Source organism: Notolepis coatsorum, assembly GCF_963971535.1.
Source record: "Notolepis coatsorum genome assembly, chromosome: 2".
Taxonomy (NCBI): domain Eukaryota; kingdom Metazoa; phylum Chordata; class Actinopteri; order Aulopiformes; family Paralepididae; genus Notolepis; species Notolepis coatsorum.
Window position 1 is genome coordinate 152,935,724 of NC_140166.1, and position 13,313 is coordinate 152,949,036.

The 13,313-nt window shown below is 41.2% G+C and overlaps 1 protein-coding gene across 1 annotated transcript in view; it reads right to left on the minus strand.

Annotated features, from left to right (window-relative positions):
* Nucleotides 1–13,313, minus strand: part of LOC311223576 (thiamine transporter 2-like) — a gene marked incomplete at both ends in the record, with an annotated part of 108,774 nt that overhangs the window by 13,035 nt on the left and 82,426 nt on the right. The window contains 2 exons of the mRNA XM_084308355.1: nucleotides 7–148; nucleotides 4,164–4,356. Of these exons, the coding sequence (XP_084164481.1) occupies nucleotides 7–148; nucleotides 4,164–4,356 (335 nt within the window). The remainder of the gene's footprint in view (nucleotides 1–6; nucleotides 149–4,163; nucleotides 4,357–13,313) is intronic.

The window sequence follows — 13,313 nt, forward strand, 5'->3', positions numbered from 1 at the left end:
CGGTACCTGTGAGAGGATGGTGAGCTGCAGGCTCTCTGTGTTGATGACGACAGCAGTGAGGACACTCTGGAGGACCGTCCCCACGAAGCTGTTGATGCCAAACACCAGCGCGTAGCGCTCCCTGCTCAGCTGCCTGGCGATCTGAAAACTAATGGGGGAACGCACCAGGGGTGTAAAGTACTTGAGTAATTGTACTTCGTTACAATACTTAAGTACTGTTTTGGGGGGATTTGTACTTTACTCAAGTATTATTAGGTTTGTATACTTGTACTTTTACTCAATTACATTCCTGAGAAAAACACGTACTTTTTACTCCTTACATTTAAAATGCAGACATACAAAGTACAAATCTCGCAGATCCAACTATTTTAATTAGTATATTTGTTTCTCTGGCCTAACTAACGTTAATGTTATTTAATCCTGCGGCCGCACTTTATTAAAAAATAGTCAATCAAATCCCCATCAATGGGAAATGAACCCGCCCATACCCATGCTGATTGGTCCTTGTGCAAGACTAGAAAGCGGGGATCTTTGATTAAACTCCTGCTATCAGAAGAATAGACAGTCCGAAAACAAGTTTTTACTTTGACTTTTTAGTACTTAAGTACATTTAAAAGTAGATTTTTTTTTACTTTTACTCAAGTGTGTTTCTAGCCAGATACTCTGACTTTTACTTGAGTACGATTTTGAGATGGTACCCATACTTTCACTTAAGTATAATTTCTGGGTACTTTTTACACCCCTGTTAATGAGTCATTTAAACTGAGAAGGAATAGGACTCCCTCGGCCGTGAAAAGACAAGGCTATTATCCTCCATAGCGGTACGGGACCCTAGCAGTATAGGATGGCAATATCCATGACTAATAGTGTGATTTGTTACTCTTAAAATTCAATAAACATTACACTTTATACCCTACACAGTCTCAGAAAATGTAAATAAAGTACTAATTGACCACAGGAAAAAAGGTACATAATGTACGTTATGTTATAGCCATAAGTCATACAGTATATTTACATATTGCATTAAGTAATATGTTATGTTTTGTATCTGCAAAAGTCCAAAGCAAATCACTGTGATTACAATCAACAATGATTGTGGTTGCGGGCGAGTGCTCTCATCATTAGACTCAGCCAACCACCCACCCTGATGCAAACACAGCAATACTATGATGCTGGTTCGTTTTAACGTTTAACAGTTATGGTTAAGATATACAGTTAGAGTTATGGTTAAGGTTAGGGTTTAGGTTAATGTAACAGTGTGGTTAAGGTTAGAGTTAGGGTTATGGTTATGGTTAGTTAAAGGTAACAGTGTGGTTAAGGTTATTATTATGGTTTGGTTGAGGCTTTCAGAAAATTGTCAGTAGTCTTGAAGTGAAGGCACTTTACATGCGAGGGGCCTGGATTCATTTTTAGAAACCGTAAAAAGTTTCAATCTTTTTAATATTGAATAAATATGTAAATATGTTATGTATTTGTAATCCGTCAATATATTACTATGGCTATAACATAACGTACAATATGTACCTTTTTCTTGTGGTCGATAAGTACTTTATTACGTACATTTTACATATTCTAAGCATATTTTAACCACATGGAGTGAATGTTCAACGAGTGGACTGTTTGATTGTGTTATATTGTGCTGTATTGTGTTGTATTGTGTTGTGTTATGTTGTCTTGTGTTGTATTGTGTTGTATTGTGTTGTGTTGTATTATGTTGTATTGTGTTGTATTGTGTTGTATTATGTTGTATTGTGTTGTGTTGTTATGTTGTATTGTATTGTATTACTGTATGTTGTATTGTGTTGTTATGTTGTATTGTATTGTATTACTGTATGTTGTATTGTGTTGTATAGTGTTTTATAGTGTTGTATTGTGTTGTATAGTCAAGTCAAGTCAAGTCAGTTTTATTTGTATAGCACATTTACAAATGACTAACAGCCAAACCAAAGTGCTTTACAACATGATAAAAAACACATACAATGCAATAAAAATACACTAGAAAAGAGGTCGAGTACAGTACAGTGCAAAGTGCAAAGTGCAAAGTGCAATAAAAGAGACAAGAAAATTTGATAAAAATGCAGAGTGACAGCTGACGTCATGTATAGATGCTGGGCTAGCTCTGGTCAAAGGCCAGGGAGAAGAGATGTGTTTTGAGCAAGGATTTAAAAACCTCCAGGCTCTGGGCAGATCTTATGTGGAGGGGGAGGCTGTTCCAGAGTCTGGGGGCAGCAGCAGCAAAGGCTCTATCTCCCCTGGTTTTTAGCCTGGTCCTAGGCACCTCCAGCAGCAGCTGGTCAGCAGACCTTAAGGCTCTGGATGGGGTGGGGTGATGTAGGAGCTCAGCTAGGTACGGTGGAGCCAGCCCGTGTAGTGCTTTAAAAACAGTCAGTAAAAGTTTAAAATCAATACGGAAACGGACGGGGAGCCAGTGGAGAGAAGCCAGAACTGGTGTAATGTGGTCACGTTTCCTGGTACCGGAAAGCAGGCGGGCAGAAGCAGCAACTGGTCAATGCCGATATACAACGCATTGCAGTAATCCAGCCGGGTCGAGATAAAGGCATGGATCACCCTCTCCAGATCCTTCTGGGAGAGGTATGGTTTGGTCTTGGCTAGGAGTCTGAGGTGGAAAAAGCTAGTTTGGACCACCGAACTAACCTGCTTATCAAATTTAAAATTTCTGTCGAAGATTACTCCAAGGTTTCTGACAGAGGAGCGGATATTTGAGCCCAGGGGGCCTAGGGCAATGGCTGTAGGGTCAGGTGAATCATTACTAAATAAAATTATCTCTGTTTTGCGCTCATTTAAGTTGAGAAAGTTTGAACTCATCCATAATTTAATATCAGCCAGGCAATCTAGCAGTGGTTGTAATGTGACCTTGCCTTTTGCTTGTAAGGGTAGATATATCTGCACATCATCGGCAAAACAATGGAAGGACATGTTGTGCTTTGCAATGATTGAGCCTAAGGGCAACATATATAATAAAAAGAGGATGGGGCCCAGTATCGACCCCTGGGGCACCCCACAGGTAAGTGGGGCCGCTGAGGAGAAGAATTCTCCAAGCTGGACTGAGAAGCTCCGGTCAGTCAGGTAGGACTTGAACCAGCTTAGGGCGACGCCTGTGATGCCAACATGTTTTTCCAGGCGCGACAGTAGGACAGTGTGGTCTATAGTGTCGAAGGCGGCTGTAAGGTCTAAAAGCACGAGAATGGCGGGATTTCCAGAATCTGCAGCTAAAATTAGATCATTTTGGACTCTCAGGAGGGCTGTTTCAGTGCTATGGCGCGGTTTAAAGCCAGACTGAAACTTTTCATGGATTTGATGAACATCTAAAAACAGTTTTAACTGGAGGTAAACTGCTCGCTCCAGGACTTTTGACAGGAAGGGTAATTGGGAAATAGGCCTGAAATTAGATAAAATAGAGGGATCAAGGTTTTTCATTTTTATCAGGGGTTGAACCACATTGTGTTTAAAGGCAGTTGGGACACAGCCAGAGCTGAGAGAGGAATTTACCAGCAACAGAATAGTGGGCAAGAAGACTGAATCGAGCACTTCTTTTAGAAGGCGAGAGGGAAGGCTATCTAAGGGGCAGTTTGTGGGCCGTAAGTGTTTAATTATGTCAGAGAGAGAGGAGGGAGAGACGGGCTGGAACTGCTCAAAAACAGCAGGCAGGGAGTGTAGGGGAGAAGGGGGGGGGGGGCTGGGAAGGCTGTAATGAGAACTGGTCTGAGAGCAGAGATTTTATCAATAAAACTTTTGTATTGTGTTGTATAGTGTTGTATAGTGTTGTATTGTGTTGTATTGTGTTGTATTGTGTTGTATTGTATTATTTTGTATTGTGTTGTATTGTGTTGTATAGTGTTGTATTGTGTTGTGTTGTATTGTGTTGTATTGTGTTGTATTGTGTTGTATAGTGTTGTATTGTGTTGTGTTGTATTGTGTTGTATTGTGTTGTATTGTGTTGTATAGTGTTGTATAGTGTTGTATTGTGTTGTATTGTGTTGTATTGTATTATTTTGTATTGTGTTGTATCGTGTTGTGTTGTGTTGTGTTGTATAGTGTTGTATTGTGTTGTATAGTGTTGTATTGTGTTGTGTTGTGTTGTGGCGAGCCTGCCAGTGAAACAGCGGCGTGTACAGAGCGTGTACAGAGCGTGTGCTCCTCACGTGCAGATGGTGATGAGCTGCATGTAGAGCACTTTGAAGAGGACGTAGCAGCCGTAGCAGAGCCAGATGTTGTGGGTCAGAACCATCAGGTACACAGCCCCTGCAATCAGGACAGAGAAACCCCCTAGGACCAACTCCCCCCACACGGTCCAATCCAGAGACACGTGCCCCACTGCGACGGAAGCGACGGCTCCTGGGGGAACACAATGCAGAAACAACATACTGTATGCAACATCTGTGGCTCAATTTACATCAGCACAAGGGATTTCTATTCATTATTATATATATATATATATATATATATATATATATATATATATATATATATATATATATATATATATATATATATATATATATATATATATATATATACACACATATACATAGAATTTGAATTGATAGAAATGAGCGTTCCCAGTCAAACCAACATTCTTGAATGTTGATTCGATCAGATTAAAATATATTGTCATCGTACAGCACAAGTTACTCTACAACAAAAATAAGTTGGCATCTAACCAGAGTGCATGGTAACAGCAAAGTGCATAACAATATACAGTATAACAAGTTTATTACATGTAATAACGAAGCTACAGATTAAATATGCTAATCTGATGTACGTACAGTATTATTATGAACAGTGTTATACCACTGACCAGTATGGCTTACTACCATAGTGTATTTTATACTTCAGTGATAGTATAAATACACTATGGTAGTAAGCCATACTGGTCAATGGTATAACTAATAAGAGTAAGTATGGGATATATACCGATATATATATAGTATACAGCGTGTACTGTGCAGAGTGGATATGCATACAGGTATATAAACAGGATCAAATCCCATTACACATCAAAGAAGCCCCCATCCGTAGAAACATTTAAGTCCCACCTCAAAACCCACCTGTTCAATCTTGCATACCCTCACTCCTGACCCCCCAACCCCTGCATCACTTACATTTTCACATCTGTACACACCTATATTTTAGTATAATTTTCTCTCTGTCTTGCCTCTAAGTTGTCTCCCTCTCTCTGTATTACCCCCCCCTTGTCGTCATTGTGAAAGTCCATGTACTGTGTTTGTCCGTATGCTATAATGCCATCATGTATGTAAAGCGCTTTGAGATGCCTTATGTAAGGCGCTATATAAAATAAATGTATTATTATTATTATTATTATTATTATATGGAGATGTATTCTTGTATACACAGTGTACATGGCTATCATACAGTGCTATGTGGGTAGACTAGGTTGAGGTAGTTAGTTATGATTACAGTGTAAGCCAGTTGTAGACAGTGAAGGCAGTAGATATGGGTTAGTATAGGCAACAGAGTTCAGAGTAGCTGTTACATGTTAACATAGACCTGGGATGTTTGATAGTGTTGTCGTCGTGTCATCAGCGCTGCACTGTGAACACCTTGTGAGGAGTAAACATGGGGTAGATGCTGTTTCTTCACAAATCATGCTTAAGACGATCAAGTCTGTTAAGAGTAAAGGTATACAAGTGTCCTCAGTTGTACTAAATGTGCCAATATACTGTTTGTAAGAGTGCAATACTGTTGTTGTAACACTATGGGGCGCTCAAGCGCAAGGTTGAGGCGCACATTTGTGTCGTCACACTGAGCTGATAAAAAGGGTGTGTCCACCTGTTCAGTTCTCTTCCCTCCCTGCACCTTGTAGTAGCAGGCAGTGGCGGCTGGTCAATAGAGGGCGCTAGAGCGCCGCCCCCCCTGGTTAAAAGAAGAAGAAGAAAGAATTATTTGGCCGCGTGAATACTTTCCCCAAAGCAGTTGTCCTTCCGCGTTCGGTTTACGAAGCCTGATACAACTGCCGTGGGGAAAGTATTCACGCCCCCCGGCCCCTAGCGGCATAGCCCCCTCCACTCCCTTTTCATGGGCGCTCGATCTCAGCTCCACCGAAGGTGCGCAACTCACAGGGCAAAATGCAAATACATACGTACGTAAATAAATACGTACGTACAACATAACACAATCAAATACGATATCTCGAGGGCGCTTGCCCGAAGTAGTCACTCTATTGGCTGAGAGTGGCACGTGACATCACGTCCCTACTCACCTCGAGTCTAGTAGGGAAATACGCTCGGCTAGGAGTTGTGGGAAATTGATAATAATCACAAGATACTGTACATTCAGACAGTGTTGGATCTAACTAAATAGATTTATATGGACACTTTTATGGAAATTTCAAGCCTGGACCACAAAGCTTGAAGGGTTAGGCTATACTCTGTCTTAGCTGGTTCGATAATAACAACAACAACAACAACAACAACAACAACAACAACAACAACAACAACAACAAGCTATATATTTTTTTGTGGACAGCTGAATGTCAACTCTTCTGATGGTAAGTCATTATGTTTAATTTACACAAGCCAGCCTTGGCTCTTTTAACAATATGCAAACTATGCTGTACTCATAGTCTCATACTGACGTTATTCATATACAGTAGTATACTAGGTCTGATCTTGGGATTCCACGTGAGGTTAATGCTGTGTGAGAGAGAGCGAGAGAGAGAGAGAGAGAGAGAGAGAGAGAGAGAGATAGAGAGAGATCAGGAGATCGGGATGTGCGTGATAGTTGTACTGTAACTGTACCTACTTAAATATTCGTACGCTTGTGGTTTCACCAACGCTCTGACGCACACAGTAGGCTACTCAGTGTGTGGTTTCGCGATGTGACATTGTGATACCTTGTTACATGTACATTTTTGGTATCGACCCCCCTGGAGAAAAATTCACCAGCCGCCACTGGTAGCAGGTGCACGCTAAAGTATGTTTATGCCTAACTAAAACTAAACCAAGCCAAGAGGCTAAAGAGTTCATCGTCTCTCATTGATTCCTTTCATCCGAATGCAACGTAGGAGAAGCTGCAATCCTTATCCTAACAAAGTCCCAGAAATAGTAATTACTATTTATAATGTCACCCAAATATTTGTAAATGTAATATTAAATGTCCAGGTCCGGAAAGTGTTGAAATCTCTTGCTGCTGACTGGGGGGAAAAGGACCATAGTGGAAATAATGAAGGGGCCTGAAGACCAGATCAAACATCACTTCTCACAATCGTGATCAGTGGTGGACTCTGCACAAACAAAACGAACATTTCCAAAAAAAATAAAAAATAAAAGTAAGTGTCCAGGGCGGCTGGGTGGCGTAGCGGAGATTGAGCTCATCACCAATGCAAGAGACTCCGGTATCGAATCCCAGTCTCAGCATTGCCTTCAACTTGGGCCGGCCGTCGTACTGGCTCATTTGGCAGAGTCAGCGGGTGGAAAGTCGATGGGTGGGGATTGGACGTTGTGGACAGCGACTCCTACAGGTCGGTTGGGTGACGCCTGCACAGCAGAGACAGGAAGTATCGGGGGCAGCGTGAGCCTCCCATGCGTTACTCCTCGCCACTGAGAGTCTGCGCTGTCTGGTGAAAAGATGCGACAGGCTGCCTCCTCGTGTACCGGAGGGGACACGTGATGCAAGGCTTCTATCCTCACTACAACCGACCAGTGGGGGGCATAGTCTAGCAACGTTCAAGACAGGGGAGGGGAGAATTGGCTATATGAAATTGGGATGGGAGAAAAATAGAAAAAGTGGAGAAAAAGTGGATAAAAAAAAGAAAAAGTAAGTGTCCTGCCAACAGTTTTCATAGCTTGTACAGGAATGGCATCTGTGTTTCCCCCCAGAAGTAGACGTGATTGAGAGCAGAGCCAAGGTACCCAGATGTGCTGGTCTAATGCACGGAAATCAGTGTTGGTTTGGTGCATCATGAGACTCAGAAAGTTGAAGTGTTATCATGGCAGAGGCATCGTTTGGATGAACATTCATACTACTTAGTATTCATAAGTACTATATGTACTACAGTGAAATTACCATAACACCATACTACAGTACAATATGTATTACATCACTGAATGCAATTACCATAACACCATACTACAGTACAATATGTGTTACATCACTTAATGAAATTAGCATAACACCATACTACAGTACAATATGTATTACATCCAGACCAGGCTGCAGAAACAAATTAGTGGGGGGGCATAAAATGTTCTCGGGGGGGCACAATGGTTTTTCAACACAGGTTCCCTTTTATACGTTTCAGCTGGGACAACGGCGCTGTGGCTTGCTTGGCGCTGCCCACGTTGCTGAACTAAACAGCAGAGAGGCAATTGAAAAATCTAATTTCTCTCTATCTTAAGAACATTCACTTCTACAAAAACAGACTGAACGGATATATATAACAGACCTGCTGGGGCAGCGGACTGAGAGCAGGGGACACAAACAGGATGGATAAGATGGTCAGGAAGGCCAGTAGCGTGGTTGGGGTGGAGCTGGACTCTAGCGAGGGTGGCGGAGAGGAGGAACCTTGCTAAGCTCCAGGCCATCAGGGAAAACCCCTCCCACCCACTATACACAGACTTGGCGGACAGGAGGAGCATGTTCAGTGCTAGGCTCACACTACCTAAATGCAGCACTGAGCGGCACAGGAAGTCCTTCATTCCAACAGCCATCAGACTATACAATGCATCACTGTGCCTCACTGCATCACTGAGCACAGAGTGACAGTTACCATCTTCCTGGACTCTTACTTTTTAAACAGCACTGTGCAATATTACACCTACTGTAGACTTCAGTATATTTTTACTGTATTTATTTACTGTATCTTTTATTCTATTTTTATTCTATTTAATTTTATTCTATTCTTAGGCCATTTGTTTTGTTATTCTTATTCGTGACTTGTTCTGTCTAAATGTTTAATGTTGAGTGATTTGCAGTGTCAAATTTCCCTCAGGATAATACATTTCTATTCTATTCTATATCTTTGAAAAGTCTCCATTTATTCAACACTTCTGAATTCACTGACAAACTGAACTGAACTGACAAAAATAAGGTGCATAAAAAAGCAAACAAAATTCCTCCACAGGCTACTCACCATCATTAGTAGAGCGGTAAGCGGCGTTTGGGGACAGAGTGAAATCTTCTTAAAACACTGCCCCTCCACTCATTCCTGAACTTTTTTAAGTCCTTCTCAAATGCCAACTGAATTAAATTGGCCTTGCGTCGATGAAGCATACTAAGGCGATGTTCTGTAAAGACGTTCTTGAGGGTAGAAAACGAATTCTCACAGAGTGCCGTGCTAGCTTCAGTAATGTTGTTGTTGACATCAGTGCCCACTAGGGCTGTCCCCGACTAAGGATTTGGATAGTCGACTTTGATAAAAAAAAAAAAAAAAAAAAACAGGGTGGGTACAGCTAACTCAGTGGGCGGGCCCGGCCCCGGCCCCCTAATGCCCGCCCATGGCGCCGGGTCTGATTACATCCTTAATGCAATTACCATAACACCATACTACAATACTGTATGTATTACATCACTTAATACAATTACCATAACACAATACTACAATACTGTATGTATTACATCACTTAATGCAATTACCATAACACAATACTACAATAATGTATGTATTACAGCACTTAATGAATTACCATAACACCATAATACAGTACTGTATGTATTACAGCACTTAATGCAATTACCATAACACCATACTACAGTACTGTATGTACTACAGTACTATACGGAAATTACCACAACACCGTATTACAGACAGTAATATGTACTACAGCACTAAACGGAAATTACCACACCACCATACTAGTGTATGTACTACAGTACTTAGGGGAATTACCATGACACCACACTACATTACTATATGTGCCCCGACGTGACCAAACCCGATTTGATCCGGTGAGAAACAAGTGCAGGAAAGGAACAAATGTCTTGCTCTTCAGAAAATCGAAAAAATCGAAATCTGTTTTTTTTTTACATCTTTGAAATGTCATTAATGTGTTCCCTTATTTGCCCTTATTTGCAAACTTAAATACAATTTGTAAATGAGTTAATTATTGTTATATAGTTCGACAAGTATTGTCTCTCAATACTGTGGAAAAACTACAGGCGAGGGCATTACGGTGTGGGTCTGTCCGCGTATGCTTAACAGGTACTTAAGAGGTGTTGAAACACACACGGCCAAACGCTCTCCTTTCTTAGCAGGGAGAAGAACAATGTTTATACACTTTATATTAATGTTATAAGTTATAGCAACGTAACTTGTGACAAACGCAGTGTCCATATAAAAAAGATTAAAAAAAAAGTCATCAAAAAACGCGAGTCCGCGCGGGTGTATTGTCATTAAATTAAACAACATTAAAACACATTTAGAATGTCACGAATTTGATGAGCGAATGAATTTCGTTCAGAGTGAATTTATTGCAACCTAATGGTATAAGAAGTAAATTAATTCAATAGGGAAACTCAAAGAAAATAACAAACAACTTATTATCATTATAGGACGCGTTGGTTGTTGTTGCTGCTGAAGACGAACGTGCGCTGGCAATTCATTTGATGACAAGACAAACGTCTTTCTCGGGTCTGCAACCCCTTAACAATTGTGTGTATTGAGCTGTACTGTATTATTGCAACTTAATGCTGTCCTTATTTTAATGTTGCGCTTTGTTATTGCATGGCTTGAAACCGCAGCAGTAAGCCAGATAAACAAATGTATTAACGCGCCTCGTTAAATCCTCAGCTGTCTCCTCTCTCTCTGTTCCACTGTCCGGCTGGCTGCTCTGCCTGTATGTCTGGCTACTCTGATCCAATCACATTCAGTGTTTCCCCCCCCCCCCCCACCCCACCCACAGTCTGCGAATCAGAGCAGAGTAGGGCGGGTTTTCACGGAATGGAACAGTCTCTTTGCTTGTGAAGAGTGGCAGAAACGCCACTACGAAACAAAACAGTTATTTTGATGCAGCCTTTCCTTGCTGGTGTTTGTGAGGTTTAGTAAGTTAACAGAAGGTTAACCTTTCACTACCACACTACAAAAGGTTAACCCTTTCACTGCCACACTACAGAAGGTTAACCTTTCACTACCACACTACAGAAGGTTAACCCTTTCACTGCCACACTACAGAAGGTTAACTCTTTCACTACCACGCTACAGAAGGTTAACCTTTCACTACCACACTACAGAAGGTTAACCCTTTCACTGCCAAACTACATAAGGTTAACCTTTCACTACCACACTACAGAAGGTTAACCCTTTCACTGCCACACTACAGAAGGTTAACTCTTTCACTACCACACTACAGAAGGTTAACCTTTCACTACCACACTACAGAAGGTTAACCCTTTCACTGCCAAACTACAGAAGGTTAACCTTTCACTACCACACTACAGAAGGTTAACCCTTTCACTACCACACTACAGAACGTTAACCTTTCACTACCACACTACAGAAGGTTAACTCTTTCACTACCACACTACAGAAGGTTAACCTTTCACTACCACAATACAGAAGGTTAACCCTTTCACTGCCACACTACAGAAGGTTAACTCTTTCACTACCACACTACAGAAGGTTAACCTTTCACTACCACACTACAGAAGGTTAACTCTTTCACTACCACACTACAGAAGGTTAACCTTTCACTACCACACTACAGAAGGTTAACCCTTTCACTGCCAAACTACAGAAGGTTAACCTTTCACTACCACACTACAGAAGGTTAACCCTTTCACTGCCACACTACAGAAGGTTAACCTTTCACTACCACACTACAGAAGGCTAACCCTTTCACTACCACACTACAGAAGGTTAACCCTTTCACTACCACACTACAGAAGGTTAACTCTTTCACTACCACACTACAGAACGTTAACCTTTCACTACCACACTACAGAAGGTTAACTCTTTCACTACCACACTACAGAAGGTTAACCTTTCACTACCACACTACAGAAGGTTAACCCTTTCACTGCCACACTACAGAAGGTTAACTCTTTCACTACCACACTACAGAAGGTTAACCTTTCACTACCACACTACAGAAGGTTAACTCTTTCACTACCACACTACAGAAGGTTAACCTTTCACTACCACACTACAGAAGGTTAACCTTTCCTTATAATACATTTACATTTAGTTTTAGCTTTTAGACTTACAAGGCAAATACTTCAACTGCCACAACAACTTGCCACAAGACAGAGTCATTGCCATAACAAAAGAGCCTGACGCAAGGTGTTAATGTCCCGAGAGAGAGAGGGGGCCATGGAATACAATGCATTCTGGGTAGGGTTGTAGTTGATTAAATCACAGGTGTGAACCTCTCCACAAAGTTCGAAGACCATTCATCTCTGAATGCGTTTACTGATATCACCATGATTCATAGGATGTAGCTTGAAAAGTATCCCACCAAAATGTTCAAGTGATGTCTTATTTTTAAGGTATGAATCTGTACTTTCACAATATGTAAAAAAAATAAATTTGACCTTGCCTCAACAAGTCCATCGTCCCCATGCCCAGTCACATATGTACTACAGCACTTAATGAAATTAGCATAATACCATACTACAGTAATATATGTACTACAGTACTATATGGAAATTACCACAACACCATACTACAGTACTATATGTACTACAGTACTTAAGAAAATTACCATAACATCGTACAAAAGGCCCATTCCATCTATTCATGTTCTGTTTTCTTTTTATCTCTCTTACAACTCTGATCCTCTCGTAGTCGTCTAAACGCAGAGAGACAGCATAGAATCAGACGTCTCCCTGTTGAGAAAACCGTGAAAACATGTGCTCTGGGTCTCGTAGGGTTAAGATTAAGAATCTGAATGTATGCTATGTAAATGTAAATGCAGACACTGATGTTATCGCCGTCTGGAGAGGCTTCCTTCTGACTTCATTCTGCTTAAACACAAAACCCAGCAGGAGTCCAGCTGACGTTGTTTGCGCAGAACGGAGGAAACCATATGTTGTTTATTTGGTGTTGAGGTTAATCCAAACTGCCCTTTGCACCGTCACGAGTAAAGCAACCATTCTACTGTATAAAATGCAACAATGGTCATGAACAGCAGGTCTGTGAACAGCCGGTGCAGTGTGTTGTTTCAGCCACAGGGTGGTGCAGTGGAGGCTTGATAAAACAACACGCTGCTCTCCCCACACATTCACTGAGAGTGTCTTCATATCCACAGAGACATGCATTTCTTTGTACTATTATTTATATATTATTCATCATTATTATAACACTGCTCGCGGCTGCCATTGTATCTCCATACAGTGAA